The sequence below is a fragment of the Desmodus rotundus genome, chromosome 1 (genome assembly GCF_022682495.2).
Source record: "Desmodus rotundus isolate HL8 chromosome 1, HLdesRot8A.1, whole genome shotgun sequence".
Taxonomy (NCBI): Eukaryota; Metazoa; Chordata; class Mammalia; order Chiroptera; family Phyllostomidae; genus Desmodus; species Desmodus rotundus.
This window is the reverse complement of record NC_071387.1, coordinates 202784492-202796696: the sequence shown is the minus strand read 5'-3', so window position 1 is coordinate 202796696 and position 12205 is coordinate 202784492. Positions and strand designations below refer to the sequence as shown.

At 41.5% G+C, this 12205-nt stretch overlaps 1 protein-coding gene across 2 annotated transcripts in view; it reads left to right on the top strand.

Moving 5' to 3' along the window:
• The first annotated feature begins 3281 nt into the window (after window positions 1-3281).
• FYB1 (FYN binding protein 1) overlaps window positions 3282-12205 on the top strand; it is a 144287-nt gene continuing 135363 nt past the window's right edge. For both annotated transcript variants that reach the window (XM_024578526.3, XM_024578525.3), the window contains exon 1: window positions 3282-3388. In XM_024578526.3, the coding sequence (XP_024434294.3) occupies window positions 3386-3388 (3 nt within the window). In that variant the 5' untranslated portion in view covers window positions 3282-3385. The remainder of the gene's footprint in view (window positions 3389-12205) is intronic.

Below are 12205 nucleotides of genomic sequence, written 5' to 3'. Positions count from 1 at the left end.
TGTGAGTCTGAGTTGTTTTTTGCTGGCAGAATTCAAAAGCACATTTATAAAAAGAGTCAAGTGTACAAAATAATGATGTTTTAGCTGACTGGACTCCTAGTCTGGAAACTAGTAGGGCCCCTTAACATTTCTGTGCTGTTACTTCATCATCAAAGGGCAGCGATGTAGTGGTCACATCACGGCGTCTGACAAGATTTTAGCCACGAGTTCTCCCCCAGCTCCCCATAAGTGATAGGCTTCAAGGGAGGCTGTGCACATGCAGAATTAATGTGCAAAGAATATACTGATTTTTATCAGATTCTGAAAGGAAACCATGAGCAAAAAAAAATTTTTTTTTAAATAACACTGCTCTGGGATCTTAGGGTGACAGAAGAAAGTATAAAAATTAGCTCACACTGAAAGAGTTTCAGATCTAGCTAGGGAGCCAAACGTAGTGCAGCCAATTCAGCAGGAGAACTATAAAAGGTAAATGTAGCAAAGAGCTTCATTTCGTGATGCAGTCTGCAGGAGTTCAGAGAAACGAGGAGATGAATGAGCAAGAAGCAGGGAAGGCTTGCTGGAAGAGGTGAGACTCAACCTCCTCATGTTCTCTTATCTCCAGGGTTTTATCCGGGCATGTTGGTGTTGAACCCCCTCATGTAGACAGTCTTGTGTTTCTACCCTAAAATGTTAGCCATTCAGGTGATAAAGCAGAAATCGTGTAAAAGAGTATTTCTAACCTTCTTTACTAAGAATTTCTACCGTGTGCTTTTTAAAGCCTGTCAGATACAACCTTGACAAAATCTGTTAAATAATGAATTTTCATTAAGGCTATCTTCCTCTATTTTCCTGTCAACTGACTTTTAAAAATGAAGCTGGTTTCTGCCAGCCCTGCACTGTGTCTGGGTCAGAGTCTCCACCTAGCTGTCACCTTCAGGGAACAGCAAGGGGACAGACTGATGTTACCACTGCCTGAACAAAAACAGTGTTCTCGAATGCAAACTTATGACGAGAGAATGCATGCCCAAGTACTTGAAGAATTCAACCACTTTCACCTCCTCTGAGCTACTTCTTCCTCCCACAGCAGGAATAGTGGCAGCACCCAAGCCAGGAAAATATAACTATCTCCTTTAGATTCTGTCAGTACATTGTCATCTTTATTTCATTTCTTGTTTCAAGGACTTCAGTTCTTAGTTGACTTGACGGAAAATACACTCACATAGTGTAATATTTGAAGTAATTCTTTGAAGTAAAGTGATTATGTTACAAAAACTAAAAATATAAACTTATTGGTAGATACTGAGTTAGGGTTGGGAGCTTCAGACCTTACCTATTTTTCTCTTAGCCAAAATACTTCTCTTAAGTGTATGCTTTTGAGAGACTGCTGAATTTATGTCAATTACAACTAAAAATTACCTTAACCTGCATGTAGAAATAAGCAGAAACTGAAATGGAATTCAGGTGAAGGAATTGAAATTCGAACTTCTCTTAACCAGCTTGTCCCATCAGCTACATTGTTCATGGAAATTGCTAGACAGCTGTTTAGCATGTAATTTTTGTCCAGCTTACTGGTACAAAGAGAAAGTCATAGAATTCCCAAGAATAAGTAATTATTATGTAGTGCATTGTGAAAATATGTTGAAAAACTTAATAGTAAACAGTATCAGAGTGTTGAATTATTTCTCCCTGCAAGGCACACCTAGTGACCTAACATCTCACTCGATGAGTTACCTGTGTGCTCCTCCTTCCAGAGTCCTGCACCATGAAATCACCTAGGGAACTTCAAAAAATACTAATGCCTTGATCTCACAACTAGGGATTTTTATTTTAATAGTCTGGGGTAAAAGTCTGGGAACTGGGCTTTTAAAAAAACTTCCAGGTGACTTTAATGGCCAGCCAGGTTGACACCCACTGCTTTAGACTCTAAGGTGCCCCATCACTGTGATAATCGCTGGTCTGCAAATAGTGAAATGAGAGGCTTTCTGGTTAAGCTAAAGAGTATCTCCACTGCCACATCTTCTGGCAGTGGCCTTTGTCTAATGGCATGCCTATGGCCAGGCCTGTGTTATCTTACCTTTCTCTTTCATTCTTTCATCACACATTCATTACGTGGCCGAGACTGGGCAATTTCAGGTTGCTGACGACCGCCCAGCTCCTGACGACTCCTCAAGCCTCACCTCTCCTTAAATATGTACAAGTTTAAGCAGCATCAGGTTCCTTTCCACCCCTGACATCTGCCCCTGCCCTGCCTTCCTGTGTTGTCCTGGCAATGATTCAGTCCATATTTCCTACCACACCTCGATTTTGAAAAACATTTTCATTTTAAGGAATAAATGAGGAACATTTGTGAATAAAGGATTTTGTATTGCCATGGGATAATTAGTACTAGGTCAGCATCAAATGGAGAAATTGGTGTCCCTGCACCAGATAAATGTGGTAGTACTTAGAAGAATTTCTAGAGATTTGCAACCCCAGGTGAATTTTGGCTTTCCTCTGCAATAGGAACTAAGATGATCCTCTGCCTTTGACATTACTTTAGGAACAGGCTAGATGTTCAAAATAAAAGAAATAAATCTACATGCCAGAATATGTTTGGATAGGTACTACAGTTGATTGGTGGTTAATCCAACTACCTGGGACCAAATACCATGCCCTTAACTCAAGAATATCTAGTTCACCAGTGTGAGCAATCGAGGTGTTTGATACTAACAAAAATTACTGAAAAATTAACACATGAGCCTAGATTAAATTGTGCTTTATGTTTGTAATGAAATCAATGACATTCTATGATAAGCTTATGAATATTCCCACCATTTAAATGTTGATGAGAATGGCTTATATATTTGGAAATGGTAATTAAAATGATTGTGATCCTTTTGTTCTTTTAAAGGTTATAGTTATGTATTCAACAAGCACCATATACTCAAAATAGAGAAGTCAAAAGGTCAGCAAAGCACAAAATAAGAATTATGTATAATAACCCCTCCACCCAAGTAAGCCACTCTCAACATTTTAGAGTGGGTCCTTCATTCATAGATGGTAGAGAGATAGGCAGACCCACATGTGCAGACTTTATATAAACCAGGTTAATAATATACGCAGACTTTAACACCGAGGCACTTTTTAAAAAAATTTTGTGTCAATTTTCTGACTTCGAAGCTTCACCTAGAGCTCTTCTCTTATTGTTAAAGTATAAAAGCTAGATAAACCTGGCCAGCAATTCAAATGCTCCGAGGGCTAAGATAACATGCAAATCAACCTTACATATCAATGTGTGAAAACTGGACAGACCACACAGTTCAAAAAAGGAAGTGCACTCTACCAAGCTAACTTGCACATTCACTGCCCAAGTTACAGCATCTTCGGGGTCACCGTGGGCTGAGTACGTCAACTCTTTTCAGTAAAAATGGTAAGTAACCGGTTTTCCGGCTCTCCCTGGTCTCCTGGCGATGAGCTCAGCTCAGGTGAACTCAGCTCATCTGCGCAGAGCAGAGAGGGTCAGGGGTGCTTTAAGGCCAGACCTCCTTTGGCTTGTCCCATGCTGCTCCATTTGCTAGTAAAGCTGCTGAGTCTTCATTATACCAACTGAGAGACTGCAGCTTCAGGAGTTCCCTTTTCTGATTCTAGCCTTCAGAGCAGAGGAAGAGCTATGCGCTCGAGAAAGAAAAGTTGTGTTTTTGGTCTTTGCCTGTTAAGAGAGCTGGAGGCCAGAAGGAGTAATGTTAGGGTTCCTGTCGTGAATATGTTGGATCCCAGAAGAGAACCCAATGAACGGTGTCAGGCAATATTGCTGGTGTTAAGGGCCGCTTTGACAACACAGTGGATTTTACAAAAAGAGTTCGTTTGCTTTAAAAAAAAAAAATGCATTTTCATTATTTTAATTAAGAGAAGCAAACAAAGTCCAAATAATCCAAACCTTAGGGGCAGGTTGTGTCCCCAAGGTTAATGGAAAGTCATTATTCAGGGCACACTTAAAATTGTGACTGAGTCCCCAGTAGTACCAGGAAAACTAGCTAAACCTATAATGTAGCTGAACTACAGCATTATATTGTGCTACAAAGTTTCCTATTATTTCTCTGTAAAAATTGGCTGTGTTCTTATACATGTGGTGTTCTGATGCCCCCACTTTCTACCCCACAGCCCCCAGACACTGGAGATGGGTTATGGCCTCTCTTATCAGGAGGGTTGCTTCCTCTACCAGCTCCCAGTGGGAAGATGGGGACTGGGACAATGACTCATGGGTTCTGGAGGGGTGGGGTGGCCAGGACTCATGGCAGGCATTGAAACGGAGAGGGCAAAGGGTTCGTGGGAAGTGTAGTCTGGCAGCTCTTGTGCCAGGACAGGCGAGTGTGGAAGTGAGAGAGTGTAATCTCACCACGGGGGAGGGGAGGAGAGAGGGGATCTGGGTTGCAGTCACAGGGAAAGGGATGCACAGCCAGAAATAACAGAGCAGTGTGGGCCCCTCCCTGCCACCACACCTGGAAGAGGAAGGCAATCACCTATAAAGGTGGGGCCGATAAGTCCCTTTAGTATTTCCAGACTGGATCTTTAGGTCCAGGATTCTTAGAAAACAGCTTGACCTTAAGTACTCTGGAAACCTGTGGGAATGAAGCACAAAAGTAAACGGGATTTTGTGAGGACAAGCCCAAAGGCTACTCAGATGGATGGGTGTTAGCCACGCAGCGGCAAGGAGTGCCAGGTGCCAGGCACAGCCTCCCCTAACGCCCTGGGCAACCTCAATCCAGTCTTTCCAGCTCTTTCTCAAGCTGCTCAATTAAGTACAGAGTCGGCACAGGTGTTCCCCCATGTTCTTCGTAATAAAGATTCCACGCTTTAGAAGTGAAAGGCCATGGGCAATAGGATTCTGTCCCACAGACATCTGCTCCTTCGGAGACTGACTTCATCTGATGCTTTAGATCAGCTCACTCCGCAGTCCTAAAATGGAAACAATAGAAAATCACACCTGTTCACAAAATAAGCATTTTAGGTACATTTCAATTTGCAGAGTTTTTTGGAAAAAAAAATGTTGAGTAGGCGAAGATATCCAATAATGCACAAAGTTTTGTATGTTCATGCTTAATGAGGACAAAAATCTTTTATACATAAATCATAGAAGGTTTTAAGAAAGAAGTAAAATATGTGTTTGGGGTTTTTGTTAGTTTATTTTGCTTCTATCATTCACCTTTCAGTTCACGTGTGAGTTACTGACAAAAGAAATGTGCTATCACTCATTCATTCACCAGGGTTTAATTTACCTTGTGCCTCTACCCCATGCTGGGGCTCGGCTAGATGAGAACACAGGGTTAACCACATAGGTGAGGTCCCGGCTTCCTGGGGCTTATGCTTCCTGCAGTGGGTCTCAAATGTCAGTGACCACCTAAGTCACCTGCAGGGTCAGGGAGGCAGCCTGATCATTCACAATTCTAATAAATTTTCTGATGACACCAACACCACAGGCTGGTCCAAGCACTTGGAGACCACTGTTTCCTGGAAGTGGATAGAGCGAAAGCTAATGAAAGTAAATACCTTGTAGTGACCTCAGAGGTAGCGACCAAGGAGCTGAGATAGAGTACGTAGAAGAGACGTCCTCTGAGGAAGGGGTCTGGTGAGGTGACGTGTAGACTAATGCAGTGGCCATCAACACTGGGTGCACATTCGCAGCACTTCACCAGCTTATGAGTCACAGCCATTGTCAAGGCCAGTTACATTGAAACCTGGCCATGGTGGGGGAGGGGGGCGGGGAAGGCTGTGCAATGCGGGTTGAGAGTTGCTGCATCAGTGTGAGAAGAATGAGTCGGACCCGGGGGAGGTGGCGGCAAAGACCGTGTCTAGCAGAGGAAATGGCAGGTGTGAAGGAAGGGAGAGAGTGGATCTGCAGGGAAACCTGGACTAGAGGATGAGCAAGAGGAGAGCGGCAAGAGGTGCTTTCAACACTTGGGCAGCGGCCACTCAGTTGATTAGTCACAAATACCACCACAAAGAATTTCACCTTATTTTGTTCACCTGGCAGTCATCAGGGGCTCCTAAGCGAAGGAGTGAGGGCCCTTCCTACCTGGCGTACTTTCTGAGAGCAGGGCTACCTTTGAAGTGACATGCATCCTCACCAGACAGCTGGTTTGTGGTTTGGGACTTAAATATTGACTTTTTCTCCCTCATCCTTCAAAACTGTGGCCTCAAACTTGAACGCAGCCACGTTAGAGAACAAATGTAGGGTTTCTGAGAACAATGATTTTGAGCACCTGCAAATAACTTGAGGGGCTGTAATGGAAACCCAGTGGCAGGCTAGTGGCCGCAGGGAAATCAGAATATTTAAAATCTGATCTAGAAGGACTCCTCTGAGACCAGGGGTTCCAACGCACTTCTTTCCAGCAGAGCTGTGATTCTTGTCCTTATCTTGTAAGCTGGAGGGGGCCACAGTCCTAAATGATATGTCAATTCCCCAAATAGAAATCCATAACTTCCACCTGGCTCACCCCCAACCCCTACTCCCTGACCTATTCTTACCCTGCCCTACAGCAAAAGTGGCCATCCACCCACCTTTTGCAGCAAGAACTTGCCCAATGTGTTAAAATTTTCTTCTGCACCCTGACAAGTGGGTTTAAAGCCAAGGATGAGAGGTTCAGTTCTAGGAGATCCCTTTCCTCTACGTGTTGATGCATGCAGGAGAAAATGAGGGCCACGTCCGAGAGCAGAATGTGGCACACAGCAAGCATGTAGCACCATAGTTCTCGAAAGGGATGGGCGTGGGCCCCAGCTCTCCATTTGGCAATGTCAATACCACTTCCCTAATACTTCAAAGTACATTCCATCTGCCCTGTCTTTCTTCTCATGTCCTTCTCTTTTTAAAATATTATGGTTTAATAAATACAGTAAAACATTACGGTTACCATATAAAACAAATAACAGCAAATGCTCACATTTTCACCACCCAAATCTCATGCAGATTATCATTTTGCCATAATACTGCCATTTGCCGTCTTTTCAAAACATAACAAAAGGCAAAGTCGAAGCCTCTTTCTGCCCTTCCAGGTCCACATTCCTCCCTCCAACTGCACAGGACCACTGGCTCTGAACGCGGCATCCCGCTTTCCCAGCCATGATTTTGTATTTTTATTTCCTACGTCTATATCCATAAAATGACATATAGTGTTGTTTTACTTGGTTTTATTTTTATGATTTCTGCATTTGTTGTTTTTCACTCTACATTGGTATGTTTTCGAGATATTTCCATCTGGACACATGCTGGTTCAGTTTCTTGAATTGCTGTGTAATTATATTGCAATTTATTCACCTATTTGCCAACATTTAATTTGTTGTCATTATTTTCAGTTTAGAACAGAAGTATTTTTTTACATAGGGAGTATAAGCACACGCAAGTTTATTGAATGTTAGCAAATTGCTCTCCAAAGTCATTGTAACAAATCTCCTCCCACCAGCCTCATGAGAGTTACCACTTCTGTACAATATCCCTAAAACTTGCCGTTGTCAGATTTATTGACATAGTTTTGAAAATTCATTATATGCAAAACTCTACTACTTCACTGTTGTTTTAAGTTTCCTGATTACTGTTGAGACGAAACATTCCCATAAGTTTGTTGGCCATTCAGGTAGTTCCTTCTGTACCTCCTTCCTGTGTGTTTTACTTACTCTTTTTTTATACACTACTTTTTCATGTTCATTTGTAGGCATTCTTACATAATAATTCTAAGCATTAATCCTGTGTAAATTATATGTGTTGTGAACTCCATGTTCCCAAGTTCTGGTTTCTTTTTTACTTCATTATTGTCCTCTCTTCTTATAGAGAAGTTTTCAGTCTTAATCCTGTCAAATTTTAGAATAGGCCTTTTATTATTTCTGCTTTTGATGGCCTTTAAAAGAAGTTACTTTTGATACCCTAAATATTAAACATGTTTTCCTCATCTTCCCTTTAAGCGGTTTAAAGATTTGGTTTCCATATTTAGGTCTTTGATTATTCGGGTTTCGTTTATGGCTGTGTCGTGAGGAAGGCCTGTCATGTGTTCTTACGTGGATAATCAGCTTAGTGCCATTTAGTGCAGCCTGTTCTCCCCTGACTGCTTTCTGATGCCTCCACCATCACAAGTCCATTTCCCACATCTGTGTGGCTCTTCTTCTAGGGCTCCCACCTGTCATGCTGGTCAGTGTATTTACAAAATCCCCATGTTTATCATTGTTTCTTATATCTGATTCTACTGGTCTGGATTGATATATCTTCTTACCCAAGTACGTACGCTCTTACCTATCGTCCAGTGATTTCTACAGTTATTTAATACTTGCTATTGTTCTCCCAAACACAACAGGGACTTAAATCCAATGTAATTACCCATTGAACACAATTCTCTGACCCTATTTCTAGTTCTTAAAGCTCCCACTTGTGCCCCATGACTGATGTGGCTCAGCTGCTTGAGCATCATCCACAGAGTGAAAGGTCGCCGGTTCGATTCCCAGTCAGGGCACTTGCCTGGGTTGTGGGTTCAGTCCCCAGTGAGGGGCATATGAGAGGCAGCCAATCAATGTTTCTTTCTCACATCAACATTTCTCTCCCTTCTTTCTTCTTTCCCCTCTCTCTCTAAAACTAAATAAATAATTTTTACAAATAAATAAATAAAACTTCTAGTTTGAAGAGATGTATATTACTTTCACTCCCATTTAATTGGTCAAAATACGTGGCATAGTCATGCTTCAGCTACTCAGGACAGAGATGGAAGAATGCATGGTCCTCATGCATTCAGGGAAATGACCTAGATGGTACTAATTTGGAAAAAGGGTAAAGCATGCTACAATGTGTATTGGTCTTTGTAAGACTGAAAATCTCTTCATTTTAACCTCTCTCTTAAATGATAAGTTAGCTCTACATAAAAATTCTAAACTGATACTTTTCCTCAGCATTTTACAGACTTACTCCAATGGCTTCTGAGTTCTATTGTTGCTGATATAAGTGTGCTATCAAGTCTAATTGCCATTTCCTATAGGTCAGACTCCGTCATTGGTTTTAAGATGTTTATCTGTGTTCTGTAGCTTTATTATACTTCAAAGATGTGAGTTCATTTCATTTATTCTATTGGATATTCAGAATATCATTTTAAAGCAGATATCTACGTTGTTTCTGTAAAGAGCCAGGTAGTAGATTGATACAATTCAGTCCTACCATTGGAGCATGAAAGCAAACACAGACTATCATAACCAATAAAAATTTTGACTGTGTTCCAATAAAACTTTATTTATAAAAACAGGTGGGAGGCTGGATTTGACCTATGGTGGTAATCTCCTAATCTAAACCCTATTAACTTTCTCCAATTCTTTGAAGTTCTCAGCTATTATTTCTTCAAAAACTATTACTCTACCATTTCCTCTTTCCTAGTTATTTTATCTAGGGTTTCCATTAGATAAAAGTGAGACAGTCTCAAACTATCCTCCATGATTTTAATTGCTTTTCTAAATTATTTATCTCTGTGACTCTTTTAATGATAAATCAGTTTATCAACTTTATCTTCCAATTTACTAAGTTTTTCTTCATCTGTATCTGCAGGGACTAATTGTCTATTTGCCCAGCACTGTCCCAGTTTTAACACTAAAGCCCCATATCCTGGAGACCTTTCAGTCCCAGACAGATGAGGAGGGTTGTTCACCCTATCTGTGTCCAACCCAGATTTTATTCTATACAGAGTTTTTTCTCTCACTAATTAAGTTTTTATTTCCAATTTTTAAAAATATATTTTATTGATTATGCTATTAGAGCTGTTCCATTTTTCTCTCCCCTTTATTCTCTGCCCTGTACCCTGCCCACCATCATTCCCCCACCTTAGTTCATGTCCATGGGTCATACATATAAGTTCTTTGGCTTCTCCATTTCCTATACTATTCTTAACCTCCCCCTGTCTATTTTCTACCTACCATTTATGCTTCTTATTCCCTGTACCTTTTCCCCCTCTCTTCCCCTCCCATTCCCCTGCTGATAACCCTCCATGTGATCTCCATTTCTGTGATTCTGTTCCTGTTCTAGTTGCTTGCTTAGTTCACTTTTGTTTGTGTTTTTGTTTTTTTAGGTTCAGTTGTTGATAGTTGTTTGCTGTCATTCTTACTGTTCATAGTTTTTATCTTCTTTTTCTTACATAAGTCCCTTCAACATTTCATAAAATAAGGGATTGGTGATGATGAACTCCTTTAACTTGACCTTATCTGGGAAGCACTTTATCTGCCCTTCCATTCTAAATAATAGCCTTGCTGGATAGAGTAATCTTGGATGTAGGTCCTTGCCTTTCATGACTTGGAATACTTCTTTCCAGCCGCTTCTTGCCTGCAAGGTCTCTTTTGAGAAATCAGCTGACAGTCTAATGGGAACTCTTCTGTAGGTAACTGTCTCCTCTCTTGCTGCTTTTAAGATTCTCTCCTTGTCTTTCACCTTGGGTAATGTAATTATGATGTGCCTTGGTGTGTTCCTCCTTGGGTCCAACTTCTTTGGGACTCTTTGAGCTTCCTGGACTTCCTGGAAGTCTATTTTCTTTGCCAGATTAGGGAAGTTCTCCTTCATTATTTATTCAAATATGTTTTCAATTTCTTGCTCTTCCTCTTCCTCTTCTGGCACCCCTATGATTCTGATGTTGGAACATTTAAAGTTGTCCTGGAGGTTCCTAAGCCTCTCCTCATTTTTTAAAATTCTTATTTCTTCATTCTGTTCTGGTTGACTGTTTATTTCCTCCTTCTGGCCCAAACCATTGATTTGAGTCCTGGCTTCCTTCCCTTCACTGTTGGTTCCCTGTAAATTTTCCTTTATTTCACTTTGCATGGCCTTCACTTTTTCCTCTATTTTGCAACCGTACTCAGTCATCTCAGTGAGCATCCTGATTACCAGTGTTTTGAACTGTGCATCTGATAGGTTGGCTACCAATTCACCACTTAGTTGTATTTTTTCTGGAGCCTTGATCTTTTCTTTCATTTGGGCCATATTTTTTTCTCTTGGGGCACCTGTTATATAGTAAGGGGTGGAGCCTTAGGTATTTGCCAAATATTTGTGGCACTGGATGTGGGGGGAGGGTCCAAGAGGGAACACTGCCACTCACTAAGCTCTTGGCCGGCTTTCAGTCACTTCCTCCTCTACCCACAAACAAATTAGGCCTTTCTGGTGCTGATTCCCGGGTGGGAGGGTGTGTGTGTGTTCTAGGATCCTGTGGATCTCCCCAGCGAACTCTCCTGTGAGGCTGGAAGTTTCTCCTGCTGCCTCAACCCCCACAGGTGTTTTCGGTCAGAGGTTTTGAGGCTTTATTTCCCTGAGCTGGAACTGTGGGTTGTATGGTTTGTCTTGCTCCCCAGTTGATCCTCTGGGTTTATCTGCATGCAAATGTGGAACTGCCCACTCTGCCAGCCGCCATCTGGGAATCCTCTCAGCCCCACTTCCTCCAGCCCCTCCTACAGGTCTGGATGAATGTGTCTTCTTTAACTCCTTGGTTGTCAGACTACCATAGAGTTCCGTTTTCTGGCAGTTCTGGTTATATTTTGTTTTAAAATTTGTTGTTGTCCTTCTTTTGGTTGTACGAGGAGGCAAAGTTTATCTACCTATGCCTCTATCTTGGCCAGAAGTCTCTATTTCCAATTTTTTAATTTGTTGTTTTTCATAACCATTTGTTCTTGTCTAATGTCTGCCTACTTTTGCTTCAAATATTCTTATACTCTCCTATGGGTATTATTCACTTATTTGTTTCTTGATAAATCCTGAATTTTTGAGGTCATTTTCAGATTGCTGTCTTAATTTAATTTAGGTAAACCTATCTTATAATTCTTGATTTCGTTGGGCTTTTATTTCTTATGAACAGTTTTCTCACATTTTGGAATTTTGTGTTGCAGACACATTTTGAGAAAGTTTGTTTGGTTGGTTGGTTAGTTGGTTGCTTTTCCTTTTCTATCTTCCTCCTCTACACCTTCTCTAATGTTTGGCTGACCTTGACTAATTCCTCCTGAGGACTCCGGCCTTGAGCCATGTGTATATTGACAGCTGCATGATCCAGGCCCACACTAATGTTGCACTCAGCATAATTATTACTAAGCAAACTTGCCTCTTGGCCCAGGTTCTGGTTCTGGGGCTGTGTCTAACCCAGGGCTCCTTAACCTCGTCGTGTTTATGCATTGCAGGACGTCTAGCAGCTTCTCTGGTCCCTACCAGAGAAGGGATGTCCCCCGCACAACCCCTCATTGTGACAACACAAAGCATTTC